At 37.1% G+C, this 18,476-nt stretch overlaps 1 protein-coding gene across 4 annotated transcripts in view; it reads left to right on the top strand.

The window, feature by feature from the left end:
- The window catches only part of KIF20B (kinesin family member 20B), a 39,777-nt gene extending 27,336 nt beyond the window's left edge, over positions 1 to 12,441 (top strand). For 2 of the 4 annotated variants that reach the window (XM_071563232.1, XM_071563231.1), the window contains exons 22-33: positions 191 to 313; positions 784 to 835; positions 1,432 to 1,557; positions 1,826 to 1,962; positions 2,939 to 3,094; positions 4,133 to 4,309; positions 5,805 to 5,969; positions 7,671 to 7,874; positions 8,269 to 8,343; positions 9,101 to 9,248; positions 10,579 to 10,721; positions 12,215 to 12,441. In XM_071563232.1, the coding sequence (XP_071419333.1) occupies positions 191 to 313; positions 784 to 835; positions 1,432 to 1,557; positions 1,826 to 1,962; positions 2,939 to 3,094; positions 4,133 to 4,309; positions 5,805 to 5,969; positions 7,671 to 7,874; positions 8,269 to 8,343; positions 9,101 to 9,248; positions 10,579 to 10,721; positions 12,215 to 12,292 (1,584 nt within the window). In that variant the 3' untranslated portion in view covers positions 12,293 to 12,441. The remainder of the gene's footprint in view (positions 1 to 190; positions 314 to 783; positions 836 to 1,431; positions 1,558 to 1,825; positions 1,963 to 2,938; positions 3,095 to 4,132; positions 4,310 to 5,804; positions 5,970 to 7,670; positions 7,875 to 8,268; positions 8,344 to 9,100; positions 9,249 to 10,578; positions 10,722 to 12,214) is intronic. The other 2 variants (XM_071563233.1, XM_071563234.1) reach the window with 2 other exon arrangements.
- Positions 12,442 to 18,476: the final 6,035 nt, after the last annotated feature.

Genomic DNA, 18,476 nt, shown 5'->3' with positions numbered 1-18,476 from the left:
TTCCCCCCTCTCTCAAATGTAATATTCTATGGTGAAAGTCCTTCCCTCGGAAGAATTCCAGCCTCTGGAATTCAGCTAAGATGCTTGCAAAAATTTGACTCTTAATTAAAGTAATTGGTTAGTTAGACAACTGACAGAGATTGTAAAGGCTTATAACTAAATGTTAGTTTTGCTTGCTGTCTTCTTGCAGGTGTGTACAATGCAATCTGAGGAGAAAACCCTGAGGAAAAAAGTTAATGAACTGGAGAAAATTAAAAGCCAGTTTAGTGAAGAATTAGAGTTGAAACAGCGTGCAATCCTGAAACTTAAAAAGGTATTGTGTTTTCTAAAATTTTACTTGTTGTTAGTTTTTTAAACCAATCTAATAATGACTTTCCTAAGCAGATGGAGAAAGCTTATATAAGTTGGGGTAAAAGAGCAGCCAGCTGAAATTAGTTTTAACGGGTGAATGAAAAATGTTTAAAGAAATTCTTACACAGGACATTATTTAAAACAGTCTGACAATCTGCCTAGTAAATACATACTTAATACCTGCAGAGTTTCTGATTAGTGACACTTAGATATGTTACTCATAATGTCTTTATTTTTAAACAGCTTGAATGCTGCTTTATATTATATGAAGAACTTATTTATTTGGACTGTTTGTCTTAAATACTTTTATTATATATACACTTAAATAGCTTTTTATTTATTAAATTCAGAATGAAAACCCACTAATTTCTAGCATATGTATTTGTTTCTTTCAAAATGTGTTCTTTAATTTGCTTTCAATATGGTATTTAGGAGGAGTCAAAGCTGGAAGAAATCTCCAAACAATATGAGAAAACACATAAAGGTCAGAAAAAGCTGTTACTGTTCCATTTTTTTTGTGTGTGTGGAGTCTCAACATAATGAGTGGTCATGTTAACAAATTTGGAGAGTCTTGTATATTTATATTTTAGAATACTGAGAGACTCCAACACAGACATTAAAATCTTACAGTCAGGAAACATTTTTTATTGAATAGTTATATATTTGTAAGCAAAGAAACAACCTCAGAATAAGAAACATAAGCCTTGGAGAAAGTATCAGTGTTAACTTATGAAGTGTTGGGGTTTATTTGCCATTTTAGTTGTCTATTTTAACAAAAGCATGAAAACTAGCACAATATTAGTTTCTGCAGATTTGATTAACATTTAGTAGTTGAACAATGGTTAGTTTCTAGTAGCCATAGTCTGACATTTAACACTGAAACACATCTAAATCAAGTTGATGAGAATAGAATCACTTAAGAATTTTAGATTTGCCTAGTTCAGTAGAGATGCTTTATGTCTTTTTAATTGAGCTTTTGATCTTGGGAAATGGGGAAACAACTTGCAATTAAGGCACTTTGGGAGACAATGGTGGGATCCAGGAGGAGGCTTATCTGTAAATTAATTTTCAAATTTTCAGATCTGTGTGCAAAGGAAAAAATAATTGAAGATATGCGGATGACATTAAAAGAACAAGAAGAGACTCAGATTGAACAAGATCAAGTGCTTGAAGCCAAATTAGAAGAGATCAACAGATTAGTTTTGGGTAATCTCTTCATGGAAAGGGAGCAGGGAGGCAAAATTATTTTGAATGTGTGTTGTGATAGCTGCTTTAGATTTCTGGTTTTACTTGTTAGTTGTTATTTAGGCATTACTTTCATGTAACACATAGCAATTTTTTAAAAGGCTTCTGTTGTCTGTTTGTGATCACAGCTGATAAACCCAAGTAACTTTAGTAGAAGGATGTGAACATGGTCAAATATGTGTTCAAAACTATGTCATTTCAATGTAAACTCATTTTGTGTTCTGACTAGAACTGGAAGCCTATAAGGAGAAATACAGAGAGCTGAATAGCCAGAGCAATAGTGACTGGCAGCAAAAGATGAGCAAAAATGAGGAGAAAACCATAAATGAAAATGAGGAACTAATAAAGCTGCAAGAAGAACTGAAGGTAAAATATAACAGAATAATTCACAGTACTCAGTTTTAAAACTATAACTTCCATTTAGGAGCCAAAATTTTTTTGTGTCATTATCTTCAAAAGGTAGGGCATGATATGTCCGATTGTTGCACTGGTAACATGCTCTGGAAGCTGCAGTGCACCAGTGAAGTCTGGATGCAGTGTTTTTGTAATATATGGCATCACTGATGCCCCAAAATGAAGTGCACCCTCCCCTACATTATACTACTACCATGCAAGGTGCTTCTATAGCTGGTCTCCTCTTAGTTGTCTTGATCCAATTCCTTACATCCATTCCAAATATCTTTCCTGTCAGTTGCTAAATCAAACTCCCTCAAGATCTTGTGCTTGCTGTGTGACCTGTACGCCCTTCCTGTGAGGCTGAGGACTTATTTCTGATTCTTACTGGATTAGAATAGAAACTTCTTTTCTAAGCAACTTTACAGATACCTTTTGTTTTATGTGGTAGAATGTCTGACAAGAGTTTTGAATGTGATAGAAAAAGAGGCAAAGTTGCCATGGATTGAAGTGACATTCTTGAGTATGTGCTATCTCTGCCTACCATTTAAGTTGTACTATATTCTTTGGCTTTCAGTCATGAAGTAGAGGTTAGTTTTCTAACCTGTCCATGAAAGATTGGGGATTTTAAAGTTAAAAAGGTCTCTTTACCATTACTTTTGGTGGTTTATAGTGTTTATGACATACCCAGAACATTTTGAGGAAAAGCCCCTCTGTTCTATGAAGATTTGCCAGTCTGAGTAAGAAATGCGGAAAATTGAAAATTTTTTTCAGTAGTGAAGAACAGATGAGAATGTAATACTTGCACCTGGGAATATGCTGGAATAAAACTGTGCTAGTATATCTGTTATGTTTTTGAAATTAATCCATTCAATGATATTCTGAATTTTAAGTCTTTTTTTTTTTTTAATCTCTACTTATGGTTTTATTTCTCATTTCATCAAAATAGGCAAATGAGGCAAAGTATCAAACTGATAGAAGGAAGTGGCTTGAGGAAAAAATGGGACTCATAAATCAAGTAAAAGAAGCTGAGAGCCGTCACAACAGAGAAATGAGAAAGTTTGTGGAGGATAGAGAACGTCATGTAAAGCAACAAGCAGAAATTGTATGTTACTTGATGTCTCAGAGACCTTTAGTCCTCTAGGCTTTAGTACAGAGCAAATCTCACCATGTGTTAACAGTGTGGGCACTTGAAGTAGCTGGCCTTTGTCAGAGTTCCTTACTTTCTCATGTGGCAAAGCCTACATGAGATCTTCTCAGTAGGAAAAGGGAAAAATAGGAGAATCATAAAATGAAAAAACTTAGTACGTAATGGAAGTTACCATGCCTGTTCCTTTCTGTCTTATCACTATCATCTCATTATGAAGTCTTCAGATTTCATATTGTGTGTAAAACACCTGTAAATAACCTATGCTTAAAGGAATTGTGCCTTACTGGAGCTAAGAAAACTCACTTTGGAAAATAAGATCTGTTGCTTGGATTTTCTTAAGAAAAATAAACAAGAAAACCCCCAAGCAAATAATGAGATTCTAAAAGGAAGACAAAAAACAAGAATTGGTTAGAAAAAGCATTTTCCAGATACAGAGTAAAAATACTTTGTCTATATGCTGTGGTTTTGACTAGCATTGGAGTTAGTGATAGTTAATAATTGAGATACCTTACTCAGTCTCTGGACTGCATCAAGGTTGTAATTTCTTAAGCATATGAAATTTTTATATGAACCTCTACAATCTAAAACTTTATTTGCATCTAGAAGTAATTAGCAATGACTTTCTGGACAGACCTACAATCGTTACAAGAGGATGTTAGGAGTGTAGAACTACCTTCGGTTTATCTGTGACTTTTCTTGTCTGAGACTTGCTACTAATAAAATCTTTCAGCAAGTAAACAGGAGTGACAGTTCTTTTAAAAAATTCCCTTCACGAAGAGTATACACACAAATACAGATTTTCTGACTGAAACATGGTTTGCTTTTGCATATTTGTAGTGAAACTAGTTTTATGGGAGGCTTTTAAGATCTACATAGGCTCTAAAGTTTACTAAAACCATAAAATATTACTAACTATGCAAAACAAAACTATCAGAACAGTTCAGACACTGTGTAGAAGTGGTGTTCTGTTCTAACCTACCTTTTCCTATTTAGGAAAGACTTGCTGCACAGCTGGTAGAGAAGGACAGCAATCTTCAAAAGTGGCGTGAAGAAAGAGATGAACTAGTAGAAGCTTTGGAAGTACAGCTCAAGAGTTTGGCTTCTAGCACTGTACAAAAAGATAAAGAAATAGAGGAGCTGAAACAGGCTGCACAAAAGGCTTTAGAAAAGGTCAATTCTCTTTCTCTTCTCCCTGTCTGATTTTTTTGTTTGTTTGCTTTTGTTATCCATTAATTCTGCAAAACTATATAGTTGCACTTTGCATTCTGGCTCTATTTTTTCCTCTTAAACATTGTAATATTGAAACCATTTACAGATAATTTAAAAAGAAAAGTTTTGTTTGTTTGAAATTGAATTTTTAATAGCAACTATACAGAATAAACTAATGTCTTAGTTTGAGGGAAACCAAACTGTTTACCAAAACCAGAGGAGAGGATTCCTCCTCAATAACTATGTCACTCTTTATTAAATTTAAGAAAAGGAACTTTAATTAGAAAATGGATATGAGAAGGATAACTGTTCTTACCTACTATATATATATAACATATACATAACACCAAGACAAAAACAAACAACTACCCGGTATCCACAAAGAGAAGAAAAAAAAACCAAAACAAAGCCCTTTAGGTGAAACTGAGTTGGCGTCTCTGTTGCTTATCTGGTGCAACAATATTTGCAGAAAGCAGGGGTCGCTGCTGCGCCTCAGCTGGCAGCGAGGTGGTTCAGTTCTCTGGTCAGCCGCCACTCACCCCCCACCCCCCGCCAAATCACTCACGTGGAAAGACGAAGGCCAAAGAAGCTGGCAGGCGATGCAGTCTCTCTCTTGCAGATGGAAAGCTCTCCTCCCCTCTCCACAGAGGGACACAGAGCTTTGCCGTGCCTGCCTGCCCACACAGCCAACCTCGGCACTGCTCTGCCGGCTCCTGGGGCCGAGCCAGAGGCAGCAGGCACAGAGAAATCCTGCACTGACCCTCTTGTCTCCCGAGGAAGGAAGCTGGACAGGCGCGAGCTGCCCCTCTTTGGGATCGCAGAGGCTAAGCGAGGGTCGTGGATGGCCCAAAAAAAAATAAGAGAGAACCAGGGCAACCCAGCTCCACCGCCAGCCCCTTCACCAGTCTGGTGAAAAAGTTACCGTTTTCTCCTCCTCCTCCCAGTCCCCAGCCCTAACTCACAGCCATCAACTCGGTATTCGAAGTGATTGGGCTACTCCTTCGTTCATAGGGATTGGGCATTTAGCTTTGAGTTCTGTAGTGGGAGGGAGAGAATTTCATTAACATCCAAAACTACAACAACTAAATAGAGTTTCAAAATATTTAGTAGTTCAAATAAGCACTCTGATTGTGAGTTTGGGCTGGCTATCTGAAGCAGCTATCACATTTGTTGTCTTTTTCACAACACCAAGAACTTAATGAACAAAGGGGAGGTGAATCTATTCTAAATAAGTATAGTAAAATAAAAACTTGTGCATTACATTTTCCCAGACTGTTACAAGACTTTTCTTCACTTTACGTAGAGGCATTAAATTATTGGGTTTTTATTGGATACCTGACTGTTTTAGTCTGCAGTTATAAAACTGATGCTACCAAGCAATCATAACGATGCTCATGATATATATTACTTTGTTTTGTCAGTCCTGCAATTTGTGGCAATTTTTTCTGTTTATTAGGATAAGGAAGTTGACATAGATGAACTAAGAAAACAGTTGGCTGAGAAGGATGATTTTATAAAGGAATTGAAACAACACATTAACCATGAAAGCCTTCCATCTTTGGCAGAAGTACCTTTACCTGAGGAAGGACAAGATAAAATTGATCAGTCTGCAAGCAAAGAGGTATGTTTGTTTAATTTACAGAAAGTATGTACTAATGATATGTTAATAACTTTGTTTTGTTGTTTTTGCAGTATATATTTCTGTATGTAGTTTTGGGTGTCTCCCAAAACTTTTTTGTATTTCTTTGCACCTTAGCTGTGTCTTCAGTTCAGAGTTCTTGCTCATTCTTTCTCTCTCTTTCACATTTGCTCTCAGAAAATAAATACTTTCATTAACAGGATGCTACCTCTATATATATTATAGAACTTCTGTACATGAGGGGAAAACTTATTAACTAATCCAGGTTCTAGAGATTTGGAAATATATTTGTAATGTCGTCTCAGTTTGTTTATGTCAACGTTAAGGAGACTTCAACTCAACTTTAATTATGTAAATTCTGTAATTAAACCTACCAGCCCATATGGGGGTTCACAAGAACAAAACAGTGTCTTGCATCCCGCTTAAAACCAAAGCAAAATAATATTTGACATGTATATAAGGAAAAGATCAATTTTGCATATTTTCTGAATAAAAATTAAAAGCCTTGTAGCTGTACTGAGACTCCTGATTCTCACTGAACCCTCGTGTCCTCATGAACACTAATGGGGTCATTCTCCTTCTAAATAGAATTAATGCTATGTGGCTCCATTGGTAATTGATCATGAACAGCTCTGAACATGGATTTCCTAGCAGTCCCTCTCCCAGCTGCTACGAGATGTGATTCTTCTCTTACTGCAGAACTCAACTGAATGCCAAAATACATCTCTACATCTCTTTACTGTCTACTGGCTAGTTTCTTGCTTTTTCATTAATTCAGCTTGTGCTGTACAGATAAAGCTTTTGAGGTATGAGCTCCCAAGAGGGTTGCTGCTTTATGTAGCTTTGTAATAGCATCTAAGAGATCACCATAAAATCAGGGTTTGGTATAAAATCAGTTGCAGAAGAGATTTGTTGTGAACATCTAGTGCTGAAATACTTATTTCAAGCCAATAGCAACAATACTTGATGTTATGAAAAAGGAGTGGGGCTACTGTGATTATTGTGTGAGAAACTGTTATGGTAGTGTTGAAGAGAATGGGGTAAAGTTTGGGGCTGGGGAAAGCTAAATAATTCTTAGGAAAGTTGTAGTGGAGAGAAAGAAAAAGAGCTAAAATAATCAAGGCAATATGTATCTCCTGTCTTGTGAGGATAGGCTAATAGGCTAGCACTCTCATTAGAAGAGGTTAAGGCCACTGATTAGAGGAGGTTAAGATCATGGAGCTGAGGTTTAAAAAAGTCATGGTTGGGGGTAAACAGAAGACAGAACTGTCCTTCCAAAAGTCCTACAAGAGTTGAGCAGGACTTGCTGAAACGAAAAGGAGTTTATTTTAAAACAGATAAAATAGCATATTTCTATATGAAGCAGCAACTTGTCTTCTGAAGGTATTCAATTTTCTGTTGGGTAGAAAGGTGAAAGAATTATTTGTTATATTTAACTCTTGTGTAAGTGTGTGTTATATTGTAATTTTCTTTCAATTTTCTTTTTCTGTATATATACATAAACTTGTTTTAAATTTTAGAGGTTTTTTTTTTTCTCTGCAAACTGGGAAAGCTTTATTGCTTTGGTTTATACTTGGCATTTTGCCAAGGTTTTAAACCAAAACAATAAAGTGATATGTATTATACTAATTAACTCACAGTTACTTTAAAAATTGCTTTCTTAGAATTTCCATATACTTGTAGGACCATTCAGAAATTGTCCTTGACTCTTCTGAAGTGTCCACAGAAGATGGAAAGACGAGTCGGTTTCCAAAACCAGAGATGGAAATCCAGTTCACGCCTCTTCAACCCAATAAGATGGAGGTGAAGCACCAGGGCAGCACTTCACCAGTTACAGTTAAAATGCTTAAGCCAAGAAGGAAAAGGAAGAGTGTGGAGATGAATGAGGTGTGAACTAGACCAATTGATAAAATTTGTTATGCAGCTTTTCAGTGTATTACTCTGATCATTTATTAAAACTCAATCCTTAACTTCCAATTTCTCACTGAGATCCTGAGGATATACAGAGAGTATATTTAAACCTTGCATCCCTCCCCAAGTGGTGGATCTCGGGTCTTTTTTGACTAAGGTTATAGACTTCAACTGATCCAGACTCTGGCCTCTTGTCCCCAATTTGCACTTTCTCTTTACCTTTTATATTTCTCTCTCCCTGCTGGTGCCAATTGTTCTGTCTCCAACTCTGATCTGTGGGACTACAGATCAGTTCTGTAGAATTGCTTCTTCTGGTTTATGCAATCATCAGTAACAGTTATTATTTCTTCTAATTTCCTCATTTTCTTAGGATTTTGTGAAAAGTGACAACAAGAGAAATGCAAAATCTGCTATGGCTGATTCACCTGCAAGCAACAAAAAAATGGTTTGATTTTGTTCCATTTTTGAAGTTTAGCCTTTTTTGTAAAGGTGGTCTTGTTAGAGGAGCAAATATTCTTATGTGGCATTATCTTACCTTTAACTGTGTACTTGAATAGAATTCTTAAACACTTAGGTTGTCTTTCTACTTAACTCTATAAGCCAACCAGAGTCTGTATTTGCCAAGAATGTGTAGTATCCTAGCTGCAGTGTGCAATGATTCAAAGGGAGGAATGTTGGGTTGAATAGTTATCAAGGCTAGTTTGAGCATACTATTAGAAAGTGATGTTTTAGGCAATGTCTTTGAAGTAAAACTAAGGTTTCTGTTATCTATATTTGTGGCAATTATAAAAGGATAATTTTATGCCATAGTAGTAACGTGGGCAGGTTCAGAGCATAAGTAGCACATTTATTTGCCTCATCAGAGTACTCTTATTTTATTTCTAATTAGCACATCTTGTCTAATGAAATACTGTACAACTTTGAATCTGCCTTTTTTTTTAAAAAAACAAACTACTTGTTTCCTATATGACTCATGTCCTCAAATGTATTCTGTGAAACTTTGACAATTTTTTTTCTTCTGGGTATAAAGTGAGGTTGTCTACATAGTTTGCTGGAGTGGTATCATTACTAAAATGAACTGACCATCAGTAGCAGAGCTCAAAATGTCAACTTGTAAATAACATTGAAGTAAAATAAAATTAAATTGAATTTGAAGATAAGTCAATTTTCAGCATAAAGAATAAACTTGTATTTCTGTACAGATATCTACTACACAGTCTCTTAGAAAAGAATTCCCTTTAAGAAAGCAAGAATCTTCTTTAAGTAAAAAGTCAGCTAAGAAGAAAGATGGGACACTCCAGAAGATTGGTGATTTTTTCCAAAGTTCTCCTACTATTATTCATTCTAAAGGTTTGTACAGTATAAATAAGGTTTATTCCCTGTTCTCTGGGTATTGCAGAATAGAAGAGATTTTCTTGATTGCAGGGATAACTTGGTTCTGAAGTTCACGTTAATTGTGAAAGGTCAACCAGGAGGAATTAAAACTGCAGTGTGAATATATGCATATATATCATAAAACCAGTGATGACTACTTGGTTCAAAATGTCAGAGTTATTTTGTACTTACTTACAGGTATAGGCAATTTTAGAAACTTGCCCCGCTACTCTAAAAAAATCAAGAGATGAATCCAAACTCCAAATCTTACCTTGTTCTATAAGCGAACTCTTATGTCTGTGGAACCTTTTTAGATTTTTTTTGTTGAATATGTGATGGAAAGATTGGTTCTTCAGAACCTGAAAGCCAGTGTCTCATGAAAGTGTTTGGAAGACTTCATTAAACTGAATATGAAGCAATTAATGGATTTTGTTAACTTTAAGTATAGCCTTGGTAAGATTAACTGCTAGGACTTCCCATTGAAGAATATATTTTTATTCTTTCGCACAGTAAGACATGATCTCTGGGTTACTGTGTTTAAAAAAAAATGTAGAATTAGCAAAAGGCACAAGGAATCACACTCTTGTTTGTTTGGTTAAAACAAGGTCAGTTGTTATTTAATGTGGACAGTTGAAATAAGCTCCTGTATCAACTTGAAAACTTGTTTCGCTATAGAGTACATCTTAACTTACCTGATGTAAACCAGTTTAGATGGTCACTGTGTGTGACATTAAAAATTTTCTAGGTTTGTTATATTGGTTCCATGAGGACAACGTTTATTAGCAATGGGAACCAAATTCAGACTACTCAGAATTTCATCCTTAAAATACTTGATTTGAGCAAATGATTTCTGCTTTGTAACCATTATTACCATGTCCTGTATCTTTTTCCTCTTTATATTAACAGTATTGTTTGGGATTTATTTGTTTCTAGTGCATATGCTCCTCTCTTTGTAGAGCTAGCATTAATTTGATAAAACTACAAAAATATATAGAGAAAATTGAGCCTTCATCTGTCAGCACAAAGGAGTTAAGTCTGTTCAGTTCAGAAGTCTAACTTCCAGTGAGATTGATTTTTAATGTGCTATTTAAATGTGTCCTTTCAGCTTTTGCATCTGAAGCTACCAGAAACTGCTTACAGCCATAGAAAACTGTGTAGTCAGATACTACTACTGAGTTCTTGTATTTGAACTTCAGACTACATTTGTTTCATTTTTAAACTGTTATAGTGAAGCTTGCTTTATCAACGAATTTTGAGGATCACAGAACCAGTAAGGCATGTATTTATGAAAAACTTTGTCTTCTAGCAAAGAAGCTGATTGAGACAATAAGCTCTCCCAGGTCTGCAGAACCAGAAAAGGTCAGAGAAAACGACGTCAAGCCAAAACGAGCTAAGAGAAAGCTGTATTCAACTGACATTTCTGCCCCTCTAGATATCCCTGTTACTTCAGTAAGTGATTACATGTTACTGTTTTTTCCACTGTAGTGTTTTACTGTAATTTTAGTGTAAAATAAGCTAATAGACAAACAGAACAGATCTGAAGGTCTAATAAAGTTGCAAAAGAGGTTTGAAAGTACCAACTTATTTCTTGATTCTACCTAACTATTCTTTTTGGTATTTTCTTTCTCATATTTTACTTAATTTTCTTGTCTTCTCTGTTTGACTGTTGATTTGCTGTATGAGTGATCCAGCAATCATGGAGATATCCTTACCTTTGGATTCATAGATGTCTTAGTTGTGATATGTGGAGTATTACTTTCTCCTCTGCTACAGCAATTAAGTCTTTATTTGTTTTTCCAGTAGTAGCAGTTAATTTGAGTGTAACATAGAGGGAGAATAGAAATAGCGATCATTAAGGGATCCATAGATTTGGAATGACATGACTGAAACACTAAAGATAAAAATCTGCCTGTACAATTAAGGACAAGTGAGCATCTACGGTATTTTTGAATTCTATCTATGCCCAACTGATACCTGGGGATAATAGCATGTGGATACATCCATGTTTTTCAAAGCACAGTTTAAATAGCCTTCTGGATGTGGTTAAATTGTGTTGCCATATCCAAGCCAGTCTATAAAGAGTCTTACAGGCCAGAGTTTGATGTATTGTTTCTGAAATCCAACTTTATGATTTTGACAGTAACTATAGTCCTGAGCATTCTCTTGCTCTGTTACTTCTGAAGTATATCCCTTCACTCTGTCAATCCTTTTATGTCTATGCATATGGTAAGCAATTGGCCATACTAATAAACACTATTGAACTTTCTGTAGATTTTATGAATGAATATGACAAAAAACAAAGTGCTGTCCATAGGACCGGAAAAAATGATAGAAATGCAGAGCAAAAGGAGCTAAGAGGCAGGAAGTGGAAGAAAAAAAAGTGGAAGACTGAATCCTGCAAAAATTAAAGAAAGCTATAGAAATTTAAGCTAAAAATATGTTTTCTGAACACTTCCTATATCGCAAAAGGAGTATTAGAGATTAGAAGTGAAAGCTGCTTTCAGATCATGTTTTGTTTTGAACTTTGGTGTTTGTTCCAGCAAAAAAAAAATAGAATTTTGTATATTTCTGGTATTTGTTGCTTATTATGATGTACTAAAATGGTCTTTCTATCCTGGAGACCTCTGACTTAAAATGGAGTGGAATTCTAGAATTGTTAAGATTGGAAAAGACCTCTGAGATCATTGAGTCCAACTGTTAACCCACTGTGTTCAACCCTAAACCATATCCCCAGGTGCCACATCCACGCATGTGTTGAACACTTTCAGGGATGGTGATTCCACCACTTCCCTGGGCATCCCATTCCAATGACTGACCACCCTTTCAATGAATAAGCAAATTTCATTTTGAAAACAGATTCTGGGTGAAACAGGTCTAGAAGTGTATGTCATTTGTCTCTGAAGAAATGCTGAGTAACCATCTCTTAATACCATCTTTTTCAGGTTTTTGTAGAACAAAAGGAGAAGGAAAGTGATCATCTAATCATCAAGCGACGGCTACGATCAAGAATACCAAAATAATCTTACAAAAGTGTGTTGGTATTTCCTACATATTTCCATTGTATTATTCCAGATAATTGTATGTAGAAAGTAATAGATATTTAGTCTTGCTTCAAAATGTATATATAGTTGTATAGGTTTGTTCTGACTCCATTAAAGTTGAGATGTTCATGAAAGGTTGTGTGTGAAACTTTTGTTCATTTGTTATAAGTAATGATGTCTTTGGAAGTGTTCATACCTTACTCATTGTGCTATAAGAGCTCTGCCTGTGTGGAAGGGTTTATGTTGCTTTCTTCAAACTGCTGTATACCCCCAAAACTTTGAGTGTTAAGAAATGAGTGCAGCTCTTCTGTAGTATATACTGGTATATTTCTGGTTTAACACCTAAAGCTTCTAAAATGCCTTGTACAGCAACACTGTTGCTTTTGAATTCTTCCTTTTGATCATGCCATGCTGTGAGCGATCATCATCATCATGGCTAGGCTTCGCAAACGAACATTTGGGAAGGGCTCTACCCATGCTTGCTGCAAGCGTGCTGGTGGCTAAAAAGGCTGATGCGGGACAGGCAGGTCCGGTCGCAAAAGGCACAGTGGCACGTCTCTTTAGGTGATATTGGTGAGGAACGGTTCTTTCTGCATTGTCTTTTCTCCTCGAGACTGACTCTGTGTGCGTTCTCAAAGGAAACAGCAGCGTCATGGTGTGTCTCCATGAGTCCCGATTGCAGACCAGAGTGGGCCATTGATGGCAATCAATTTGGCCAAGGCTGAGGTGTTGTTTCAGGGAGTCCTTGTATATCTTCTTTGGGGCTCCTCTCTTGGCAGCAGCCGGTGGCGAGTTGACCATAGAGCACAATCTTCGGGAGGTGGTGATCCTCCATCCTGCAGATGTGCCCTGCCCAGCACAGCTGTGTTATCAGCATGGCCTCTATACTGGTGACCCCTGCCTGTTCAAGAATATTCATTAGTCATGTAATCAGACCAGTGGATGTTTAGGATTGTTTGGAGGCAGCGCTGATGGAAGCACGCGAGGAGCCGCAGGTGGTGGCAGTAGATGACCCATGATTCAGACCTATATAAAAGAGTAGACAGTACAATGGCTCTGTAGACACTGATCTTCGTACTTCTCTTCAGGTGTTTATTGCACCAGACTTTTATGAAGCTTTCCGAAAGGCCTGTATGCCTTTGCTACCCTGTTTTCTATCTCTTTGTCAGTCTTCCCATGCGAGGAAGTGATGCTTCCCAGATAGCTGAACTGCTGGACTGACTTAAGCTTTGAAGCACCTGTGGTGATGTGGGGGTGATGGAAGACTTCCTGAGGTGCAGGTTGGTAGAGAACTGTCTTTTTCAAACTGACTTTCAGCCCAAAAAAGCTCAGCAGGCTCTGCAAAGCAGGATGTTAAGTGCTGCAGAGCTCCTTCTGTGTGAGCAAAAACCAGCAGATGCTACTTGTGTTAAGCTGCCCAAACTTTTGCAATGATTAAGACAAATCTTGAGAACATTGTTCCTTGCTCAGCTTCAGCTGGTTACCGCACGAGCCTTGCCGAGCTCCGCATCGCCGGGAGGTGGCGCCGGGACATCTCCAGCCGCGACACTGGGAATCAGCGGGGGCTACTGCGGGCAAGAATGTTTTGCTTTGTTTTAAACTAGCCCACTTTGGATGCCATGTAGCCGAGATTCATTAAAATAATTGTTCAAAACTGGAACTTGCCTGACTACATTCTCTTGGCAAACACCTGGTCCCTCGGATCGGTTTTTTTTTGCGGCTGCAGCCCCACCCACGCAGCGATCAGCACATAGACCTGTCAGAGAGGGATTGCTTTCGCAGGTCGGGGTTCTGAAAGCAAGTATTGGTTTATTTGCAATGATTTCTACTCTAACCTGTTCATTCATTGCTGCACACTAATATTCCATAGGTGTTTATATACTTTTCTCTTTTAATGAAGATGGATTTTTCAATGGAGGTATGTTTTAGTAGGCAGAACTAGAGGTCCTCCAAGACTAGAAAAAGTATGAGATCAGATTTGTTACAAGATTTTGTTTTCAAAGTTGCTAGATTTATCTTTATAGAACTTTGTACTGATGGATAAAATTCACCTTTTTTCTTTCAATTGGTTTGTTGTTTTGTTTTTTACTTCATGCAAGTCATATTTTCTTGTCATTTGTGATTTATAGGAATTAAATGTTTTGCTTGATTCAATCACATTAATATTAAATTCACAAAGTTGTTGAAATTTCATTTTACTTAGGAAAAAATTTTCAAAAGCCTGCATAAAGTGACCTTTCTCATATCTGCATTGCTTTAGTGTTATAGCCACTAGGGAAAACATACTGTAAATTAAAGCAACTATGGCATGGTAAGTACCTGAATTTTTGCCAGCTGAATGTTTGGTTCATGAGATCATGGGACGGATTTTGGAGCAGCAGACAGGTCAGCCCACTTTCAAATAGGCTATGGCTGCACTGAGGAGCTTGTGCCTCTGAGGGTACCTGTGAGAGTGGGAGCAGTGCCTCTGACCCCCAAAACTTGACCGATCTAATTACATGGCTGAGCCTCCCCTCTGGAGCTGTCCTGTGGCTTAAGGTGCAGGTGTCTCACCAAACAAAGTTCTCAGCCTGGACTAATTTTTTTACCCAGCACCTGAAACTGCTGCAGAGAGGCTAAATTAGTGCATGGTGTTGAGGTTGTTCTGCTTTTGTAGGTGGGGTGAAGGCAAGATGCTCATAAAATGCTGAAGTTGTGCAAACAAGTGTCTCAGAGGTATCTTTTCTACCCTTCTTTTCCCCTCTTGCTTGTTTTCTATTATGCAACAGCTTTTGAAATAGAGGCAGTGTTATTCCACTGCTTATTCTGTTATCTTATAAAGATTTATGTTCTTTATCAGTATTTTGGTTTTTCAGTTCAATAAAATACTGTCTACAGTAAAACGGTACTTGAGGGTCCAGTTTACAAAAGTTGGAATGGGTTGAATTCTCTGTTCCCTTTTGATCAAATGTTCTTTTGCTTCACTCATTTTCTTCCAGCCTACGTGTAGAATCAGAATATCAATCATAGTGTTGTTTTTAACTTTACTGAGAAGATCTTATTGCTGGAGAAAAGCACAATAACACTTCTCACATCTTTTTAACGTATAATTTTTTAGATTTTGTAAAATCTAATAGCTTACAAAATTATCATGGTGTTTAATTCAAAAACTGGGTTCCAGATACAATGAGTCACTAAATAGTATTTTTAATGTCAACACAAAAGTGACTGAAAGTTAGTTAATTTCTTACCACATGCACAACAGTGAATTAAATTAAAACCTTAGGCAGATAATTTTGAAACTACCTTTTACTTTCTTTTGACATATTTTTCTCTTGATTTCTGTCAGTTTTTTCTTGCATTAACTAAATTCACTTGAAACATGAGTCCATGTAGTACTAAAACTAATTACACATTATTTGGAACAGCTCATGATAGATACAGTGTTTGACAACCACCTAAAAATACATTCAGAACTGAGACTCTGCAGATCATCAGTTATCACAGAATCACAAAATGGGTCAGGTTGGAAGGGACCGTAGTGGACCATCTGGTCCAACCTCCCTGGTCAGACAGGGTCATCCTAAAGCACACTGCTCAGGATTGTATCCAGCCAGTTCTTTAATATCTCCAGTGAGGGAGACTCCACAGCCTCTCTGGGCAATCTGTTCCAGTGCTTGTTCACCTGAACAGTAAAGAAGTTCTCCCTCATATTCAGATGGAACTTTCTGTGCATCAGTTTGTACCCACTGCCTCTTGTTCTATGTACTTGGATATCCCTGGTACTTGAATATCAGCCAAGCACACTGGATTGACAGAGAGTACTGACAGGAGAATGTAGCAAGGTAACGTTTTAGATAATGGGATTAATTTTTTCATACTGCACAGCTTTGGTATCCAATGTTGCCATTCTAATATATGTACACTAAGGACTAAAGCAGAAAGAGGAGGCCACATTATTATGTTTTTGTTAGAGCATCCTATCCCAGCTTGGAAAGTCCTTTAATCTGTAAATCAAATTGGAACAAATTGCCTGTGTGGTAAATAAAATGTCTGGTTTAGCTGCTCTATTATTCCAGCTGCCCTGACTAACTGCTCTGTTAACTATAGTCTGCCAAAACATGTCCTTTAGTGCAATTGTATGTGATTATGTTGGCTTCCATGGAAATTTTCCTGCAAGCAGAATTTTTCCCTGTGGTTTCGTGAGGAACTGTATTAAGAAGGAAATACTTTCAGAGATACAACCTGTGAGTTCTTTATGAAAAGTAAGAAATGTGTGTCTTGGAGTGTGCCAAAATAATAAAACGTTACCATTTCATGGACCCTGATCAAACAGAAGTTTATAAAGTACTGAATTACTTGCTGGTGTTATCAGAGATTCATTGACAGGCAAATGCTGACAAGGTGATTTTACTGGGGAGCTGGAGAAGCTGTTGGCAGCTGCTCTAAAGACCAGAGCCTCAAAACCAGCAGAAGCACAAAGATTAGACTACCTCACGTATTTTAAATAGTTGTCATTGATGAGTGCTTAGTCTCTGTAGTGCTTCTTTGTAGCACTCCAAAAAACAAAGGCATGAAAACCAAATTAATTAAGCAAAAGTGTCACATTTCTAGCCTCCTGCCCATAGTGAGCAAAACAAACTTTTGATACAAAGCTGTTCTGCAAGTCTGTCTCCACAATTTAGCATCAACTTTCTCTTGCTTGCAGTTATGGTGTCAGTGCCTTCGGGACCAGAGAAACCTCCCAGAGCTCTGTCAGTAGCCAGAGAGAACAAAACCATCATGGCAGAAATCTGAATTCCGACTTCTCCCCAGTTTGCTCTGTGTTCTGTCAAGACCATTCCCTGGAAGCTGTGAATTTATCCATGAAGCTAGGGAAGATAAGAATGTGTGGCTATAAACCTGAGATCTAAGTTGCCCATCAGCAAAAAGACTTTCTGCAGTCAGTGATGTAATTTTCCTGTAACAGAGATTAGAAGTATCTGCAGGGTGTCAGGTGTCAGCTCTTTTAGAGAGGTATGACAAAAGCATAAAAGACAGCACAGCTCTGGAAAGGATAAACCTAATTCTTAACTTCAACACTAGCTGTTTGTGGGCAACAATCCTCAGAAAATGTCCTGCATTGCATATCTCTGTGAGATTTATTTTTTCCTTTTAAACAACCCAAACTTCAGAAAGCATCTGGGCATAAACATCTCATATTTGTTTTGATCTTGCCAACTTCAAGTGCCTTTCATGTTGTGTGTTTTGGTTGTTGTTTGGTTTTTGGTTTTTTTTTTTTAATTGTCTGTTTCACGAAGTTTCCATGGATTATCTCCATGGAAATGTTAGAGAAAGGATTATTGAGTGGAATCAAAATGTCCTGAAGAAAGAAAAAAAAATCTAGGAGCTAAACTTTCTCTTTCGTGGAGTTCAGTGTCCTGATTTTCATTATTGAGGAAAAGAAAGGATTTTTGGAAAATGTTTGTGTCCAAAAGAGTTAATCTGAGGCAGTTTATAGGTAAGATTTATTGGAATTTTCTCTAAATTCAGAATTTATCGAATTCCTTTTTATCTTTCGGGATGTTTCAGCACAAAAAACCCCAACCAACCCACCAAACAAACAAAAAAAAAAACAAAACCATCCCACAGCAACAAAAAACCCTCAAGTGTGTGTGCCCGTGCATTGGAGAAGAAAAAGACTTCTGGACTCCAAATTCAATTATGGTAGCCAAATCGTTGCTCTGTCTGATTTGTTAGCATACTTTTACAGCTGTTCTCAGTTAAGCCAATTACTCACAAATCCTTTAAACAACCCAGTGTCATGGAGCACAGATCAAGTTCCCCCTCATTTAATTATAGCTGCTAGACTATATGGTATAATTGGATCTTCAGGAGAATTTCCCTCTAAGTCATGGAGGATAGGAAAAAGCAGCCTGACCTCAAAATCTGGTGTAAATGGTTAGGAAGGGGCTGCAATTATGTGCTAAAATTTCTTTTAAAAGTATGAAAATTGCAGATTCTTTCCAAACTAAATGTTTTATGTTGTATTTTTGGGGGGTTTTTTGGTTGGTTGGTTGGTTGATTGATTGGATTTTGGGGTTTTATAGAAAGCTTCTAGAATTCCCATTTTATGCTGTTTCATTGTTTACTACTGAATTTGAGAATCCTGGAACTGAGTTGGTTGACCTTAAGTCGACAATTC

Source organism: Pithys albifrons, chromosome 9, assembly GCF_047495875.1.
Source record: "Pithys albifrons albifrons isolate INPA30051 chromosome 9, PitAlb_v1, whole genome shotgun sequence".
NCBI lineage: Eukaryota > Metazoa > Chordata > Aves > Passeriformes > Thamnophilidae > Pithys > Pithys albifrons.
Note: the sequence above shows the minus strand (reverse complement) of the source record. Positions and strands in the feature narration are given on the sequence as shown.